The sequence below is a fragment of the Drosophila subobscura genome, chromosome A, assembly GCF_008121235.1.
Source record: "Drosophila subobscura isolate 14011-0131.10 chromosome A, UCBerk_Dsub_1.0, whole genome shotgun sequence".
Taxonomy (NCBI): domain Eukaryota; kingdom Metazoa; phylum Arthropoda; class Insecta; order Diptera; family Drosophilidae; genus Drosophila; species Drosophila subobscura.
The window spans coordinates 5,660,651-5,680,809 of NC_048530.1; the positions used below are offsets into that span (position 1 = coordinate 5,660,651).

The 20,159-nt window shown below is 41.6% G+C and overlaps 3 protein-coding genes across 5 annotated transcripts; 1 reads left to right on the forward strand and 2 right to left on the reverse strand.

Moving 5' to 3' along the window:
• The first annotated feature begins 488 nt into the window (after positions 1-488).
• Positions 489-1,422, forward strand: LOC117901224 (actin-related protein 2/3 complex subunit 3-B). Its single transcript, XM_034811898.1, has 3 exons — positions 489-584; positions 724-897; positions 977-1,422. Exons 1-3 carry the CDS (start codon positions 582-584, stop codon positions 1,319-1,321), a joined length of 522 nt encoding a protein of 173 aa, XP_034667789.1. The 5' UTR covers positions 489-581; the 3' UTR covers positions 1,322-1,422.
• Positions 1,423-1,751: 329 nt separating this feature from the next.
• Positions 1,752-14,491, reverse strand: LOC117901152 (proton-coupled amino acid transporter-like protein CG1139). Of its 3 annotated transcripts, none has more exons than XM_034811806.1 (5): positions 14,372-14,491; positions 2,857-3,396; positions 2,311-2,768; positions 2,068-2,243; positions 1,752-1,996 (listed from the first exon to the last, which is right to left on the reverse strand). In XM_034811806.1, the coding sequence occupies exons 1-5, from the start codon at positions 14,381-14,383 to the stop codon at positions 1,755-1,757; spliced, it is 1,428 nt and encodes a 475-aa protein (XP_034667697.1). In that variant the 5' UTR covers positions 14,384-14,491; the 3' UTR covers positions 1,752-1,754. The 3 variants fall into 3 exon arrangements, with proteins under 3 accessions (XP_034667697.1, XP_034667704.1, XP_034667712.1); XM_034811813.1 differs by lacking the exon at positions 14,372-14,491 and adding an exon at positions 4,122-4,274 and having other exon boundaries at positions 1,755-1,996; XM_034811821.1 differs by lacking the exon at positions 14,372-14,491 and adding an exon at positions 3,898-4,080 and having other exon boundaries at positions 1,755-1,996.
• Positions 7,101-14,503, reverse strand: LOC117901146 (proton-coupled amino acid transporter 1). The gene is made up of 6 exons (XM_034811792.1): positions 14,372-14,503; positions 10,064-10,242; positions 8,761-9,121; positions 8,223-8,674; positions 7,976-8,148; positions 7,101-7,896 (listed from the first exon to the last, which is right to left on the reverse strand). Exons 1-6 carry the CDS (start codon positions 14,381-14,383, stop codon positions 7,643-7,645), a joined length of 1,431 nt encoding a protein of 476 aa, XP_034667683.1. The 5' UTR covers positions 14,384-14,503; the 3' UTR covers positions 7,101-7,642.
• Between the last annotated feature and the right edge of the window lie 5,656 nt (positions 14,504-20,159).

Consider the following 20,159-nt stretch of genomic DNA (forward strand, 5'->3'; position numbering starts at 1 on the left):
CAAGGTGAATTTCACCCGGCGATTGAGGGAGCTTTCGTCAGGTCATATCGAAATATGAGCACAAATATACACAAGAAACATACCAAAAATAGTATACGTTCACACTTACATATACCGTAATCTTAAATAAGTTTCTTCAATTTTGATGTTCCATTTAATATTAATAGCAAGATAGGATTCTCAGAGCTAAAACTGTAATTTTATCCGACTTATCAATCAATTTTGCATAAGATTGGCTAGTTTTCATGGCTTTTATTTGAACTTTTATTGGATTTTTTGGATCAAACTAAAAAGGCTTGAAAAAATATAGCATAAAAAGTAAAAAAGTATATAATGGTATAATTATATAAAGCATAGCGCGTTGTTTTGTCACTTCACCGATATACATCGAATAAAGTCAAGCTGTGTGTGATCTCAAAAACCACAAGAAATACCAACATATCATGGTACATACTGTGCTGTGGAAAAATACTGCAACTTTGAAAATTGATACACTTCACAGCACTTGCGATTACTGACATTAGGAAAATAACTTTGATTCTCGAGATATTTGCGGTTTGTGGAGTCCCCAAAGTCTTTCAATGGTAAGCATTTCGTCAGGCTCATATATCCTAGGGCAGGATTTGAGCTCACGAAAGTGTAAGATGGGCCTTCCAGCAATTTAAATTTAAACTTGATAGCTTACAAACCATAAAACTTGTTTGTTTACATATATTTTACAAGGCATATCACTCAGAGATCGAAGAGTTCCACAAGACTGTGGGGAATATGGCTATATTGCCGCTACGCACCCAAGTGCGAGGACCAGCGCCCAGTTATTCGGATGATAACGACATCATTGATGAGTCACTATATTACTTCAAATCGAACGTTTTCTTTCGCGAATACGAAGTGAAGGTTTGTGTACACCCTGCCCACATCATACAGAAAAGAGAACCCCGAAAAAAAACACATACTAATTCATATCTAATCGCAGTCGGAAGTGGACCGGGTTCTTATCTATGTAACGCTCTACATAACGGAATGCCTGAAGCGATTGGCCCGATGCACCAACAAGAGCCAGGGACAGCAGGAGCTCTACAGTCTGGCCATCTCAAAATTTGATCTACCGGGCGATGCTGGTTTTCCGCTGAACTCGGTCTTTGTGAAGACTAATGAGCCGGAGCTGATGCGTCAGTACTTGCTGCAGTTGCGTCAGGAGACCGGTAACCGTTTGCTGGAAAAGGTCTTTGACACTCCCGACGATAAGCCCAGCAAATGGTGGATATGCTTTGCCAAGAAGCGCTTTATGGATAAGAGTTTATCAGCGCCAGGAATGTAGGACGTATGTAAGAAGCATACGTCATGCGATTATCTTGACTGTTATATTTGAGACTTGTTAAAATACTAATAAAATACCAAATATTTTGATACCACCGATAAGTGTGGGCAGTTTCCAGTGCTGCAAAACACGACTGCGCCAAGACCGCCAAATTTAACAGAGGGCCAACAATGCACGATTCGTAATCATTTATTAAAATTATTTTCTGTTGTAGATCATTTTTTGTTTCTCCTTAATAAGGAGCCAATTAACAAAAAGAAAAAAAAATGCACAGCTTATAACTATAAATAAACAAAAAATGGAAAAAAAATACATTGCATAGGAATAAGACTTAGGACTAAACAAAATGTACAACATGACAGCGCATACGCCTAATACAGATACAAATTACAGCATTATTTACATAAAAAAATACTTGACAACGGCATTGTACCTACTTAAACTCTCTTATAATCTCCACAATGCTTTGATAGGTGCCAGTGACAATGCCCAGCAGTGCCACGGCCAAAATAAGTAAATTCTTTGCATATGACCAGTGCCCCAGGCCCTTGGGCACCTGGGCACGTACAACAAAATCAATGAGCACCGGTATAACAAAGGCCAGGCACGTCGAGCAGAGTGCACCGATGAGCGAGATGAATAGATTCAGTTGGGGCACCACCAGAGCAACACCAACTGGAAAATCAATATGCAAAACAAATGTGAGACTTGACCGGAGTCAGTTGGACAGACAAATTGTTACTTACATGTCATCATGACCATAAAAAAGCGCAGGACCACCTGCATGCTGATGGGATACTTTTGGGCACAGCTATTGGATCGCTTCAGTGGTGGCCAGAGAATTTTCATCATGACAAAGAACTGTATGGGATAGCCAAGAAATACGCCCAAAGCGGCCACAACCTTCACCACCTGCGAGAAGCTGTGCGAGGAGCATTCGAATAATTCAAATGAATTTACAGATTTGACCTGCTTTGCGCAGAACTTACACATCCTCCACAACGAGATTGAGGGTTATGCTGCCGGCCACATCCTCGCCCCAGCGCACATAGCTGACGAAGCCCGTGAAGATGAACAGGCCCGTGGTGAAGAACATGGTGGAGTTGAGTACTCCAAAGCGGCTGCTAAAGTTCTCCGGCTGTCGCATTGAATTGCGCAGTGGTAGGATGAGCGCAATGCCCTCATACGAGAAGAGGGCTGTGCCAAAGAATAGCGAAAGCTGGGAGCCACTGGTGAACAAGTGCCGATCGCCCACCGCTGGCATCGGTCCGTCCGAGAAGGCTATGGATAGTGTGGCAATCAGGCCAAACAGCAATGCCACATTGGCAAAAGCCGACACCGGTGAGATGTACTTGAGATTGGTCATCAGCGAGGGAATCATGGCGGGCAGCAGCGTGATCAGCATCACCATGCTCATACTGATGTCCACTCCATTCTGCTGTAGCACCTGCATCAAAGGGAAGGGAAGGGATTATTTTCTGCGTAAGCCCCAACTTTCATATGCACTTATCGCAGCCTGTGGACGTGGGACTCACCTGATGTAAATTCTCGGTGATAAAGACAAAGTAAATGGCGCAGAAGCCGAATTGTGTGACGCACAGAAACATCTCGACAATGAGCTTCATAGTGCGCGACATGCGACGCAGGGGACGCGGCCCATATTCGAAGCATTTTTCCACCGTCTCCGGGTAATCGAAAAAGGTGGCGCCCGGCGTCCGTTCTACGGCCAGCACGGAGCCGCGTATCAGCATCCTTTCGCAGTGGACACACATGACGGCAATGATCGGCAGCAAGATGGTGGCGCCCGCCAGTCCGCCATTCTTGAAACAATCGCCCATCGCAAAGAGACCGGCACCCACGCTGCCCTTAAACAAATGTGTGGCTGCCTCCAAGTTGCTGGTGGCATGCCGTCTCTTCACCTGGCTACTGTTGCCCTCCACATCCGTTGTCTGTTTCTCCATCTGATGGTCTCCATTTGCCGTTGTCGTTACCGTTACCGGAGTTATCTCCAGTGTTCTGCCCATTTCGCCAGCTTCTATGGCCTTCTGTTCGCTGACGCTCTGCTGCTGCTCTTGCTGTGTATGGAAAGGAGATGGAGACGGAGGGTGTTTTAAATGCATTTGCCAAATTTTTTCAACTTCTATTCCGCCCTCTTCTTTCTCTGCTGCATCGGCTACTGTGTGAGATGAGATGAGAGGAGAGGAGAGCACAACTAACCTAACGGTTCTTTAAAGCACATGTCTCACAAGTGGGAGAGAGAAGGAAGTCTTTTAAGAGAGGATGTTATGAGCGGAGGGAGAACAAATCTAATAAACAGATGAGCTGTTCATCTTCGCTCTCTCTATCACATTTGACACCCTACATTTTTCTTTCACTATCCATTAACCCAATGTAAGGCAAATGGATGGAATCATTCAAATGCAAAAATATTTGAAAGTAAATCAAACAAATGGTGACCAGGAAAGAAGGCTCATTAACTGTGACTCCGAGACATTCAAGGTTGTTTTTGCTAAATCATTCCAAATGAATTAAAAGTTTTCAGCAAATTCCGGTTATTTAACTCCCCCGAAAATCACCTTAATTTAATTGTTGCTTTAATGCACAATGACGCAATTTGCACATATTCAGTGGGGGCTGTCGTCGTAAATCACTAATATGAACTAAGCCAAACCAAATCACATAGTCCATCAATATCGTTATATTGCAGTCTGATAAGCCATAGCCACTACATAGTGGTCGAATCACAGATAAGCATCGATCGGAATCGAAGTGCCATAGTGGTCTCAAATTAAATTTTCACCTTTCAATTGGCCAGATCAATGAAGGGAAATTACGGCAACTGACAATTACGTAGAGTGCGAGCACGAGTACAAGTAATTAAAGCAATGTATGTGGGGGGTTTTCTCCCGGCGATTGTAGAACCGTGCGCGGCAAGAACTCAAACCAGACTCAATGCTCGAGTTGGCCAACAGAATCGGGTTGGGGCCCCCGGCGTCAAGCTAAGCAACAAAAAAAGTCAAACAGCAGCACTCGACATATGTATGCATGCATGCCATTGTGTGTGTGTGTCAACTTTGTTGTTTTCTCTCAGCGTGTGTGTGTGCCTAAGCAATGCAAAAATACATGTAACGGTTAATGTGCAGGGGGGGAAAGAAAAGTTAGAAAGGGAGCAGAGCACAAACATAACAATTATCTTCCCTTAAACTGCTTACCGAAAACAGTTGATCGAAGTGCACTCTCTTACGAACGAAGGGGGATGGGGAAGGGAATGTGCGAAAAGAGAAGCAGAGGAAGAGCATGCAAATAGCATGGATGCAGTCAATCGATAAACGATCAGCACACGATATGGATCAATAACAGTTAAAATAGGCTTAAAAGCTCTTCAATATTATTACTTAAAATATGACTAATCTACACTGAAAGAAACAAATAGGCAGATAAGAAGGAACATGGTAAAGCAGTAGGAAAAATAATCGTAAGAAACCCAAGACAAAGGAAAATAAAACTGGATTTTCTAGTTGGTACTTGCATCTTGGAAATTCTCGAGTCCCCTAGGTGTGAATGGTCTATGCTGTTCGTTTTCTTATGGGCAAATGGGTACAGCAAATCAAAGTCATTCGAATGTGAACTGATGTACATATGTATCTACTTCTAAGGAAATCTATAAAAAAAAACTACTCCCACAACCTTTTTGATTTAATTTTAATTGTACCATACAAAATATGTTAATTGCTGAAAGCAGTTTGTATTCAAAGCTCCAGCTCCCCGACAATGATCAATCGAAATGGAAAAATCCCCCGCAGCTGTAGCTGTAACCGATGGCAGTGCACAAAATTAATTGCTCGCTGGCTTGCAGCTCGGTAAAAATCTCTACGCTCAGCAATGCAAGTAGTTAATTTTATTACAACTCGTGAACGTATTATTGTACTAAACAACTACCATATTTCAAATAACTCCACACAGAAATCACACTTATGGGTAAATAGAATCTCGGAATTGCTTGTGCCAGCATTCATTCAAATTTAAGTTCAAAATAGGTACGAATGGTCGAGTATAGCGTTGATTGCGTCACGACATTGGGGCACTGAATTGAAGCAGCTAGCCAGCAGGAAGTGGTTCGAACAGGTTCAAGGATCCGCTGGCGTACCGGAATCGGTTTTTTTCAACGCACGTGCCCATTGTTGTATTGGCGAATATTGAATTCTTGCTCGTTTCTCGTTTTTGGATGATCGGCCAATCGGTCGGTCGGTCTGTTGGTCAGTCGACCCAGCGCACGTTTTATGATTGTGGCTGTTACACCTGCTGCTCCTCTACCCTCCCTACATAGCATGAAACGCATGGAAATTTACCCGAATTGATTGGAGGAAACGTTTTATTTGGGGCTCGGTGCAAGCGCCACTTAAATGAATTGCATATTTGTGCTCTGCTCTGCGCTGCATCTCTTTCTATCGTTCTCACTTCTGCCAATCAATCGAGCCATCGATGCGATCGATGTTTACGGAATTCAGCAATTGGATTATATAAGGCATACAACCAAATGCATAACAACGAACAGGGGCATAGTCAAGGGGCATAGTCAAAGTCTTTTAATGATCTAAAGCTTCTATTCCACTCTAGTCCATATTCGAATTTCATTGATTTATGGCACAAATATACTTTAATACTATAAAAGGGAAGGAACGTTGTGAGACGCGTTCATACGCGTTTTTGGAAGAAAGTTGAGAACTTGCTAAGCACTATCATCCACGAAACTGGTAAATGTTTCGTAAATATATTCCCTTTGAATGACGCCCCTGACTTCCGCCTATGCGTATCAAACGGCATCGACTGCAGCTCCATTCATTGTTTCATGAATCGTTTTGAAGGTTAAAGACCGCCTCTTGGGGCAATGGAAAAACAGTTTAAGATTAGATTGATTCGGATTCGGTTGGATTCGGATTAGATTAGTGTAATTCCATGAAACACAAACAGACACAGAGAAAAGAGAGTGAGAGATTGCTTAGCCCAAACGAGTACAAAGACACGCCTTCCCATTGTAGACGGAAAGCGAAAGCTACTTGCCAGAACTCTGGAACATCTAGCGATCATCTCATTTGTTAATTTGTCACGCGTCTCTCGGTTCTATCTGGATAGCGCGTATTGGGGTCAATGTTAATGCTAATGTATGATGCTTCAACATCAACTAGTTTAATCTCTGTCAAATTAAATTAAATTAAATTTCGTTGAACCCGTTTCACAGGTTGTTTAGTATTCGTCGCCCGAGTCGCTATTTTATAACCTGTTCGGGGAACGCTTTCTGAGTCATAAATTTAATGTGTAGTTTAAGCGTTCAATATGCGAGTAGACTCAAAATTTTGAAGTACACTTCAAGTGTAGTTCTCTGAGAAAAAGCTGACAAACAAGACGGACGATCGGACGGGCAGATGGACGGACGGACAGACGGACAGACGGACGGACGTACAGACGGACGAATGGACGAACGGACAGACGGACGGACGGACAGACGGAAGAATGGACTTTATCGACTCCGTTATTGATGCTGATCAAGAAAATATATACTTAATGGGTTCGCAAACGTTTCATTCTGGGCGTTACATGTGTACATCCACTTCGAGATCCACAGATATAACCGAGTAAAGGGTATAAATTTATATGTATTACAATTTTAAGAGCAAGACCAACACATTTGTTATTTTCTTGTCATTTTGCGTTGACGTCAAAACAAAGCGAACCAACGTTTATTTTGTCACTTAATGTCTATTCAAAAAAATATTTAAAATATAAGAGTTAAAGAATCAATTATAAAAAGTAAAATACGCTCACAAAAATACATGAAAAGAGGGGCACTAGGGCTAAGGCTAAGGCAATCTCATATACTCCGAGTGTGTACGAGTATATGAAGGTATGTCGGTTCTTTCGAACAGTTGTAGTTTATCGTTGCATAAATGCCTATATATTTATTTAAATTTATATTTAATAGTGTTGTTTTTGTGGTTGTTATTGTCTTGATTACATATAAGGTGGATATCGTTCCTAGGATACTGTGATGCTTGCTTGCCGATGTTTTTGTGTCTTAATATTGTGATGATCCTTTGATGGTCTCTCTCTGATTCGTTGATGATGTTCCTTCAAAGAGTCTTCTTTTGAGTCCTCTAATAGTCATCTTCGATGATCCCTTAATAAGAAACTGTGATGATCCTGGCATCCTCGTGGATGGTCCTTTATGAATGTTGTTTTGATCCCTTTTGAATGGTGCATAAATGATGCTGTGCTGGATCTTTGTGGTTATCCCTTTGATGGTGGCGATCCTCATTAGCTCTGTCAACCATTCATCTCGCCAAAGTGATTGACAATCTGCTTCAGACTCTCATAGGAGCCCGTGAAGAAGCCCAGGAGTGCCACCACCAGTATGATGAGATTCTTGGTGCAGACAAACAGGCCGGGTCCCTTGTTTGCCTCACTGCTGGCAATCAGCTCGATGACAGGAGGAAAGACCAGGGCCAGTGCCGTGGAGCACAATGCTCCAATCAGAGAGATGAACAAACCCAATGCGGGCACCATCTCAGCAATGGCCACTAGCCGACATTAGAGAGCGATATTAGTGCTGCAGAAAAGGAATAACATCTGTGGAGGGGTAGGGAATGGAATACTTACGCGTTAGGATCACCAAAATGGTGCGAAAGGAGAGCTCGCCGACCAGCGAGCGGCCCGAGATGCCGCACAATTGCTTGGCATTGGGCCACATGATCTGAATGGCAACGAAAAACTGCAGGGGATAGCCCAAGAGTACGCCCGTGGAGACCATCAGCTTGACGGCCTGGGCCAGACTGTGGAAGCAGGAATGGAATGATGGAAGAAGAAGTCACAAAGTGTGTCAACAGGATGAACTGTCAACACTCACATGGAATCACCCAGGTTGAGTGTGAGACTGCCGCCAACCTCCTCGCCCCATTTCATATAGCCAACGGAGCCGGCAAACATGAACATGACGGAGACCAGAAACATGCCCACATTGAGGACACCCAGTCGGCTCTCGAATTGGCTGGGCTTGCGCATGGCATTCTTGAGTGGCATCACCAATGCAATGCCCTCAAAGGCAAAGATGGCGGTGCCAAAGAAGAGAGCCAACTGGGGGCCACTGGTCCAATAGGCGCGCTCCTTAACCTCCGGCAGTCCATCCTTCAGAGCGTAGTAGAGGGTGATGGCCAGGCCCAGGACCATGCACACATTGGCAACCATCGAGACGGGCGTCAGCCACTTGAGGTTCGTGATCAGGGAGCTCAGTAGGACGGGCACAAACGCCAGCAGCATCACCAGATGCACATCCATGTCAATGTCGTACGCTTGCAAGATCTTCAGGAAAGGACGGGACAGGACACATTTGAGCTGGTTGTTCATCCTCTTCCTGCTCCTGCTCCTGCTCCATGCACTCCACTCACCTGCTTCACATTTGTGCTGATGAACACAAAGTAGATGCAGCAGAAGCCCAGCTGTGTCACACATATGAAAATGTCCACCAATCGGCCCATGGTCCGCGACCAGCCCCGCAGCTTCATTGGCCCATTCTCGAAGCACAGCTCCACCGTCTGGGCATAGTCAGCGCACACAGCATCGCCGCGCAGATCGCGCATCTTCTTGGAGCAGGTTATGAGCACATGCTGGCAGTGGATGGACACAACGGCAATCACCACTGTCAGCAGCGGTGCCACAATCAAGCCGCCATTCTTGAAGGCATCGCCCATGGCAAACAGACCCGGTCCAATGTTGCCCTTGAACAGGTGCACAATCGTCTCCAGGTAGCTTGAAAATACAGCCGGCAGGCGCACACATCAGTTTCTCCTTCGATTCGGTTATTCAGTTATTCGTTTAACGATGATATTAGGTTTGGTGGGTTAGTATTTCCATAAATGGGGGTTTGTTAGAGTACGCACAACATTCCTTAAACTAGTTTAAATGTTAGCCTCAAGCCCCTAACAAAGGACACACCAGTGAACGTCAGTGGCTGCTGTTCCGCTTTGAGATCTTGCCCCACGTTTAATTGTAGTGTGAAGCCTCGATTTTTGGCAAGAGAAACAGACACCAGAAACAACGTTAACATTTATTTTGAGTGTCTCCATTTACATTTTATACCGAATAGATTTTTAGCTGAATGAAATTTTGGTTTCGAGTTAAAGTTAGATTAGATTCCCGGACTTCTCAGATGTCCTTTGAGGCTTTAATTACACAGAAGAGTGCATGGTTTAGTAGGAAAAATGAATGCTGGCTCGGTTAATATTAGTATTAAACATAATAAATATTTATAAAGCAAAGAAGAGGAGTAGAGTAGTGGATGATTTCCGTTGGATTTGCATGGTTCTACCTTAGTGCTTTGGGATGAGTATATGACAAGTTTTGTTATGAGTTAACTGATGTTGGTTGATAGCATTGGAGTGGGATACATTCGAGTCAGGTTAGTGAAGCGTAGATCAAAGGGTAGTCCCCCTCAGAAAAGGGATGCATTTGCAGTAACAACGCTTTTGATTTCTTTCGGGTTTTGTTTAGGTTTTGGCTTAGTTTTTTTTTTATGTTTTGGTATGGGTACTGGGAGTATTTTGGTTTAGTTTTTGGCTAGTTTTGGGTTTTTGGTGGTGGGATCGGTTCTCGATTATTCTCGGTTTTTGGAGTTGGTATAGGGAATTATTAGTGGGAGAGGATTCCGTGAAGGATTAGCTTTCGGGATTGGACTTCTTTTGCTGGCCATACCTTGTGGGCGGATGGTACTCCTCTTCGTTCTCATCTTGTGGTTGCTTCCGTATGGATTTTTCTGCCACTTCTACTGCTCCACCTCCACCTCCGACTCCTCTTCCTGTCTCCACAGCCTCCTGGATGGGTCCTGTCATGGTCTGATTCCGATTCTGGTTCGGACTCTGTTGGAACGTGCTCTTCTCGGTTTCGTTAAAAAAAACAAACAAACAAATACAATTTACAATAATGGAAAGAAGCAGGAAAAAACACAATCTTTAGTTCAATGTTTAATTGGTTTTTCGTGGCTGATTTTTGTGTGTTGTTGGCAGCTGTTTCTGTTGGTTTTTATTCAAGTGACAAGTTTTTTTAAAGAGATTTAACTCCGCTCTGAAGATGGATGAACTAATCTACGGGGAATTCCTAGAGATACCCAAGCAATTGTCGCTTCAGTAGGGGCACAGAACACAAAGAGAGATAAGCTACGTCAAATCGTGGCATAATTTTTCCATTAAAGTATTTTTCCGCCTGAAACTATTATTGTAATAAATCAAGGAATAAACGAAACGGAAGGGAATTCCCATTGCATTCCATTTAGAGTGTTTCTGCGCTTTGCTTTTGTGCTTATTTAGACAATAAATTGGGCCTCTAACTGATTGTCGAATGGCTGTCTAATGACGCGATGGAAACTAAATCAAATCAGAGCCAATTAATTGGATTCATAAAAGCGAAAATCGAAAGCACACACGAAACGCTATCACCATACCCGTCGTATTTTCCGAGTGCTGTTTCCCCTTTCAATGATAGTGAAACTATTGCCAAAACATCAGCCAGACATTAGACACTTTACAGACATACTTCGATACAGATACGAACTACGGAAAGTGCCCATATAGCACGTGCCTGCTAATCTCAATGGCAGTCGTTTCTCGATGATTTCCAACCGCATAGAGTGCACTCCAGTCGATGGATGGTTTAGTTTCATTAATTTAGAACAGTAAATATACTACCATTCCCTCATGTTCGTGCTCAATTCACTTACGTCGAATCGTTTGATCTAATCTGCAGGACCCTGATGTTGGAAATATTGCACCATTAATGTTTTCAATCATTTCTGCAATGAAACACGTTCCATTCCTCAACGAGTGAATCATTATGCACGTGTTCTATGGGATTCATGAATCACGTGAACCTGTTTGAACAATTATTGTACAAAATTCGGCGCAGAGAATTGATATCTCGGAAGCCAACCCAATATGGTTCATTCAACTTATTTGGAATAAAGGAATAACGGCAAAGGCTACAAAGAAATTACGACAGTTATATCGGGGCAAATATATTTTACTATAAAATCCCACGCGCCAGATTTCAGCTGGATTTAATTTACGACCTCTCCAGATACTGCCACCACTACGGAAAAATGGCATTTCGTGTGTCATTCATGTGTCGAAAGTGTCGGCATTCCGAGGGCATCTCTGTTGCCAGGAATCGCGAATCGGGAATCGGGAATCGGGGAATATGTGCATTTCAATCATAAATCATAAATATTGACAGAGTTATCGCCAACTGATTTACTTTTCGGCTTCATATCATTAAAGAACTAACGAGCTCTTTTCCACACCCCGCCATCCCATGCATCCGATGAGAGGGGCTCATTGAGATTACGTCCCGCATGTCGTATACGCAATCTCTCGCGTTGAGGCGCCCCCGACGTGCCAAAGTGCTCTGCGGAATGGAATGGTGCTGTCGAGCGCGCCAGAGTTTTCGAGATACTCCCCCGACCCGACCCGTGGTAGTTCTCACCCGAAACCTTGTGTAAATCTAGACAACGATTTGGCTTTGTTGCTTGTATTGTTGTTGCGCTTATCGGCAACAAAAGCGTAAAGTTTAAACAAAGTATAAATTGTTAATTGTTATGCTCTAGGAATTCGAAGGTATCACGATTAGGGGAAAGCACTTAATTCTTGGCATTGTATGCTAGAGAAAATTAAATAATCCTGTTACATTAAATGAATTCCCCCTAAGTAAAAGGATTTCGAATAGCTGTCATTCTCTAAAAAGATTTCAGGAACAAACTAATCAAATTTGTTAGCCAAAATCGTCATCTTCCAGTAGAGAAAATTAAAATAAATAAAAACCTTTGAACATTTTTGTGGAACCACTTAAATTCGTAGGGCCTGCACAGCTGTACCATTTTTATTTTGTAAATATTTATATTTAATTAGATCATCCATTGACATTCCTAAAAGCTCTGCGGCTAGGTAGGGTAAATAGTGAAAATTCCTTGCACTATTCGTTTTTGTAGTGTTGTTGTGGTAGTACTCTAAAGTAAACGAATGGGGCCTGCTCATAGGTTTAGTTAATGATAGATAACATTGGATAGATAGATAGAGCAGCCTTCGGGTACGTGGCTATATCCATCCCGCCAACTCTTAACCCATGGCAGGCCTTTGGCAAAATGCCCTGAAGTTTATTTGTGGTCTCTGCATGTTCCTTCTGCTCTTTCAGTGTTTTATTTGTTGTTTTTTTCTTTTCATTTTCAACTCAGTTCAATGTCTTTGAGTGGAAAATTTTCCATGCCACGACAAGTTTCTTGACGTTGGTCGGTCAGTGCCAGTGGCATGGGGCATGGGGCATGATTATAGGGGGGTTCCCGTTCTCGAAGGTTCACTGCACTACAACAAAAATGTTCATTTTCGCGTTTATTAAGTGTTGCCGGAAATCTGTTGGAGAGAGTGAGAGAACCTTGATTGGCTTTTATTGGCAAAGCTTTTGTATTGTCCACCCCCCAAGCACCCCACTCGCGGTGTGGCACTGACGTATGCCACACACAGTATGTCCATACAATATAAATATCTTTACAATGGGTGTACACCAGTGGGCGGGGGAGGTGGTGTCTGGAGAATCAGAGCTCTGACCTTGATCAAAAGCAAAGTGCATACAAGTGTGAGAATTTTCATTCCATTCCATCAGTTGCATTTTTAATAACCGTTCTCTCAGGCGTAACTATGCAAAAGCCAGTGGCGCCGCAAGTGCGGAAGGGGCCAATAAATCGTACACTATCTATCTATTCATAATCGTCACTTAGCTGGCCAGTGGAAGAAACTCAAACCATAAATCCAAAGACCTAGTTGTAAGATAAGAAATAAATAAAAATGTCCACTTAATCAATGATCGAATTGCAATTTTACGTTGAAACGGATGTTGGGATTGGAATGGGATCCATTGGGACATGCAATGGATTTTCTGGAATGGAATAGTTCACAAGTTTTTTGCATTGGGAGTCGGTTGCTTTGCTGCTTTCTTGTGCGCTTTATGTCGCTTTATGTTTATGTCCCATCATTTTTAAGGGCATCAAAAGAACCGCTTTCAGAAACTGAATACACACACACATTCATGCCTGTTCATATTTATGCAAATGTTATCCAAATACTTAGTCACCCTCTTCAAACCACTCCCCTGCATGTGGACGCCTCTGCTTGACATGTGCAACAGGTGACGCACACACACACACACACACATAGTTGTGGATCTGAAGTTGTTCTTGTTCTGACAGCAATGCTGCGCTGCTGCTATTGCCGGCTGACTTTGCACTTGAATACTTATTTATTTACTTTGTTTTTTGTTATTGCAAACGAAGTTTGTGCTTTTGATTTTGTGGCTGATTTTGTTTTGTGTTGAGACCCAAAAAACAAAAAGAAGAGGATCAAAGAAAATAAACAACAAACTCCCAGAAGTGCTGAGATTTAATTTGGCTCTTCTCACTCCACTCCACTCAACTCTTCTCTTCTCTCTTACACTTCGTACGGCATGCGCGTATTTCACCCTACCTACCCAACACTTGTTGCTGTTGTTTCATTTGGGTTTCACTTTTTTCGTTGTTGCTTTGTCTTACGCTTTCTTGATGTTGTGTTTTTTAGGGTAGAAGGGTATAATTCGTTTGCAGAGATGTTTGATGGGAAGTATTGATTATATGTACATAAGTACATAGTATGTATGCATACATATATGTACATATGTACACACTACATCAGCATCATTAAGAAACCCTAGCATGTTACTTATTTATATAAATATTCGTTATGCACTTAATTCGGTCAAGAGTTTACATATGTATGTATGGATGTATGTCTAATAGTTTCGATTTGTAAGGGTATACAATCGTTGCAGTTCCTCTTTTCTTAGATAAATTAAGTCAAATCTGCCTCTCTGCTTTTTATATTTCCTCTGTTGAAATATTCGATTTGCCTGGGTATCCAGAATTCCATACACTGTTTATCTTTTTCTCATTCTTAATTTTAACAGTTTCAATTATTGCACTCTACACACCTCTGCATCCATTTGGTTGTTGTTGTTGCTGCCTCTGCTGCTGTTGCTGCTGCTGTGCGTTTGTTGTGTTGTTGTCAAAGAACTCGGTCAACGTACGAATGGTGTGTGGGGGGCGTGTGGTAATTTACAAAAACCCGAAAAAAATATACACATACATATGTACATATGTATTTGAAACAAGAAAACACTCAACAAAAAGTCAACACGATGAGCAATAAGAAAGGCGTAATTTTGGCAAAGTTCTTTCTTAATTTAAATGAATTATTTTTAGAGCCTGCATTTGGTTTTGTATTAATTTATTTTTGCGGCTGCGGCTGCGGCTGCGGCTCCTGTGGAACGGATGCGATGGTGGGATGCGGATGCGGTGCGTTCACCGTCGTCAGCGTTCTGTGTGTGTTAATCGCTCCACGAAATTTTCAAGACTGACGGGCCAACGCCAACGACAACGACGACACCGATGGGGACGGCCGGACCGGCCGTACGGTGGCAGGCCGGCCGTGCTGGGCCTGGCCGTATTCGCGTTGCGCTTGTATGGCACGGAAAGAACTGGCAGGCGTTTGGTGGAGAGGCAAGGCGCTCATCGTTGATCGGTTAGCATTCATCCTCAACCCAGCTCTCCCACTCCCCGCTTCTGTGAAATTTTTTTTCGATTCTGGCAGAAGATCTATGCATGTCTCCCTTCTTGTTTTTTATCTGTTGCTGCCTCTGTCTTTTACACGATGTCACCCTCGGTTTCACCCCCTATCGCACCCTCAGTCTCTTCCCCTGCCTCATTACAAAAGTATTCCCAAGTCGTTTTCTTCAAAGTTTGATTGCGGGATTGTGGCGTGGCTCGGCTGTGGGCCCCAACAGGTTGTCGATCAGCTGTTTGATGAGAAACCGTTTCATTGAACATCTCTTCCCACACACACTCATTCACTCACTCACTCCCCCATACACTTTCTTGTTCTCTCTTCCACGCACACTTGTGTTTTGTTTGTGTCTGTGTAAAGGAATGATTAATCGGTTCAGAATTCCGTCAGGTGGCGCTGCTTTAACGATTTTCCATGAAAATAATTCCAATTTTGAAGAAGCTTTGGAGAAGCTAATGCCACATATGACGTTGCATAAATCCCTCGCATACTTAACTATAAATCTTATAGACTTTTTAAAATTGCATCCAACTTCCTTTGAGGGATCTCAACATTTTGAAAGAATGCGCCAAAAAATATACATATGTATGTACATCGAAAGATACTCAAACATGTGCAGCCCTTTAGACCTTTATAAGGTACAACCTTATGGGAGCCAGCCATGGGTCCTATTAGATGTTGATGAATAAAAATGTATAAATAAGCCAACGATACATCTGGAAATTAGTAGTGAATAATGAGCATAAATTTCAAAAATGGTGTTTGATTGATTGATCCACCATGATAAATGTGATTCTGAGAGCATTTAGCAGTCGAATTGCTTATATCAAAGAGACAACGACGACATTCTTAATGAATCGTTTAACTTGTGTGTTTTATTATTGATTGATTTAAATAAAAATAAAGTAAAGCCAAAGAAAAAGAAAAAGCAAAAAGGCACAGGCCAGAGATGTATGCACAAACGCGACCGTCGGCTCTTGGCGGGCCGAGTACAAAGTAGAATCTCTTGAGAGGCACTGGGACTTCTCTTCTATACATAGCACTCGTTCCATGGCTTTATATTGAGAGACACACGCCAACTATTTGAAGACACGAACAAACATTTAATTGGGAACGGGAATGGGAATGGGTATGGATACCCATATGGATGATGCTGACCCTGGAGGTGGGGGCGGGCCTGACCTTGAGAAGAGAACAGAAAATAGATGGATTAATATGTGGGGGACTACGAAAGTGTGTACGTAAGTTAATACTAAATATACCTCGCTTTAGGTTCTGTGTGAATTGGAATCGAACGTTGTACCGTGATTTTGCACAATTTCGATGATTGAAAACATTAATTTTCAGCGAGTCAAGGAGGGAGGATAATATTTTCATTTATTTTCGGCCTAACACAAAATGCTGATTGCCCTTGCCAAGACCGAATTTTGGGTCAGGCAGCCAACGAGTCGGAACGTGCGTCGATCTATTCTGTCTGTCTGTCTATATCTATTCGTCTATATCGTACTTTTCGTTATTTTCTTCTCACATTTTCGAGCTCTTTGTCATTCTGTCAAAACACCAGATGATATTCATATACATTTATATAAAAATGTGAAATGCTGAATGAAGAAAATGTGTGTTGAGGAATTTTCATTAAATGTCGTTGAACTGCTGCTAATGGATTTGATCCTCAATGAACTGCCATCATATAAAATTATGATCTTGCAAAACATTTGTATCATTCAATCTATCTTTTTAGCGTGGATCATTCTATTTTGAATTTTTCAATTTTCAATTTCTCATTGTTGTTTTTTTTTTTTTTTTTTTTTTTTTTTTTTTGTTTAGTCTTATTAAAGAACCGCAAACCACACACATTTCATATTTGCTAATTATAGTACCAAAACGCGTGGAAATTTTCCACTGTCACGAGACGAATATTTTTATTAGATTTGAAAATAAGAAAAATTGCATTTGAGGGGAAGAACAAGTGTAAAGCGAACCGTAATTTGGGACAGCAAGGATTACGCTTTACGCTTCTCAATCTCAATTATGGCCAGTTTCATATGAGCCTCCAGATCTCTATAGGCAGAAGCAAAAAGCTCACATTCTGCACCTGGAAATACCCGTACAGGGGTAGACTCTACCGTCTTTCAAGCCCTATTTATGTCCTTAGCTTGGGGTTTCACTTGACGTAGCTCTAAAAACAACAATGAAATATCCAAAGGCTACCTTTTGATGTACAATTCGATTTGGGAGATAAGCAAATTGTTCTAAATATCAAATCTGCTGGACTTTCGCTTTCAAAGTCGAATAAAAGTTATGTGGCCGGTGGCCTGGAACTAACTTCTTGACTTGCCCAAAAAAAACAGGTACATGTGTGCCTCATCTTCTTGGCCTGCTGTATGTAGAGATTTGTATATTTTAAATACAATAAATGTACATATGTACATAAATACATATATGTACATATGTATGCATGTAAGAGCATGTCTGACATGCTTGGCTTCTGTTTAGATCATAGACGAGAGACCGACCAAAAAGAAAACTCGCAATTAAAATGGTTTTTTTTTTATACTTTTTTTCTTCTTTTTTTTTGTTTGTTGTAAATCTTATTCTCGAGATTATTGTTATTAAATGTCAAACCCCCCGGTGCCGTATGGGGCGTCTCGTCTGTCAATTGCCGTTGGCTGGTGGAACGTTAAACGTTTTTTAGTAATGCTCCAGTAAGTACAGTAAAACAACAGCAACCGCATAAAGACAACAAATTGCCATTGTTTTTTTTTTTAGTATTGTCTTAGTAGTTGCAATTACCGGTGACAGTATGCTTCTGTGCTGTGCTTTACCTGATATTTCGTTACCCTTTCCCCGTGTGGGTATTATCGAATAAGAAGCAACCCTGAGCTTTGAGTATTTAAATTTGGACTTACAAATTTATAGATACAGATTATAGTTTGTAAGAAGAACATTTTTTCACTCAAAATTGTACCATTAATATGAAAATTATTTCAATAAAATATATTTCTTTGCTTAAAATAAATATAATTGAGATGTAAGTAAATTGGTTTTTGTTTAGCTTAAAAACATTTTCTACAAATGTAATATATAACATTTATTTCAATTAAATTATATTTATTTATTTAATTAAATCCACTTTTTTAGAGTAAATCTAATTATAATTAATTAAAAATGGTTTTTATATAAGCACAGAATATATTTTATTTAAATTTTGGTATGTTTATTCTTAGTAAGCAATTTTTCACTGAGTGCCTGGATCAGATTGTATTATTTTGACACAAGAATCGGTCTTCCGATATAGTAACCTATATCTATGGCAGCACTGGAAATTTTATTTAGCTTATTTTAGTTTTTGCAATTTAAAGATTTCTTCAAAAACATTCGAATATTCAGTTGAAGGGCAACCCCCAATCGAAAGTGTATTTAAAGTTTGGCACTAAAGCGTAACCTTTTTCTGTCTTCTTTTAAATATTTTTATTGTAACTTTAACATTAAGCGGAGGGCGGGTCACACAGCCTTCGGGGAAAGTGAACAAAAAAAAAAAAAAAAAAAAAAACAAAAATGGGCCGCAAAATTCATGTTTAATTGCAGAATGCATAGAAAGTGAAAGATATGGGATCTTGGTTTTGTTTCTGGATCTTTCGACGCAGATACCAAAGAGGCATTCTTTCATTCATTTAAAATTACTTAAAGTGACTTTAAAGAATCCCTGCAATCTCTACTGTACAGTCATTCCGATTCAATTAATTAAAATTGTATTTGCATTGAACTCATTCGATCGAATAGATTCGCTTTCATTCCCCACTGGCTGTCCACTCCCAGTCGTCGTCATTCCATTCCCACGGAACGCCACTCCACTCCACAGTCTGCTGCAAAACCCATGTGAATCATCTGCTGATGATCTCTGATCAGCTTGGAGTTGTCGTCATAGCATTGCATTTCTCCCTCTCTCTCTCTCTCTCTCTCTTTGTGTGTGAAAGGGGAATGGGAGCGTTACTGGGACTTGGACAAGTCCGACCTGTTGGTGGCTTCCAGCAGCAGCGGCAGCGGCAACATCATCATCATCCTGCCACCAAAAAGGCAGCACAGAGTTGTGTCGCCTAAGTGGGACACACTGCCACAGCCCCCACACCACTTGCCACAATCAAATGACCTGACCGAGTTCCTCACGGGCCGATTTGCCGCGATATACTGGGAGCCATGCGTGTTGCCATGCGAGTAAGTTCGAACCATTCCCCTTCCCAGGAAGCACTCAAGCTCAATCTCAATCTCAATCTCAATCTTAGGCTTATACTTAGATACTCTGGCACTTGGTACTCTTGGGCTTACAGAGAGCGGCTGCACCTTGGGGAAAATTGCTGGAATAGGGAATTAAAAACAGAAGAAACAAAAACCAAGTAGCAAATATTCGCATATATAATAAATAACTTAATAAATAAAATAAATATAAGAATACAAAATAATAGTAATATGCTAAATAAATAAATATACATACATATGTACATATATGAAAAATAATAATAAAATAAATTCAAATTGATCAAATCTGAAAATATTTATCGAAAATTCCATACAATTTCTCAAGTTGCAATGAAATATGAAACAATGCAACTTTATTTTAATAGCTCTACAATGATGAAATAACAATAAATTTACAAAAAATATTTCTAGAAAACTCTTAATTGTTTTTCCATAACCATTTCGAGCAGTTTGTGTGCCACTGTGCCTGTGCCATTGTCGTTAGACAACAGCAACTTTGTCATCTATGATTAGATCGGCAATTTGCAATGCTTCGATAACTGTCGCAAGGCCAGTTAAGCGGCATTAAGTGGCCCTCCTTTCACTCCCTGCTTCGCCAACTCCCCCGCGAGAACATTCGACAGGTCGTCGTCTGCATTCAAAGACGAAGAGGGAGGGAGAGAGAGAGAGAGGTAGTCGCGTCCCGCGTGCGGTGTGCGCTATGGTAGGGAAGGTGGAACGTGGAAGGTGGAACGTGGATGGTGGAAGATGTAGATGGCAGCGGTGCCATCATCTTCACTGAAACGTTACGACTGGGGCCAAAAGCCAAGCAGCCGAAACTCATGCACGGGATGGGTGGCATGGGTGGTTGGCCGAAGGCGGATGGAGGGGGAGCTTAAGAATGGCCAAATGGAGGGGGC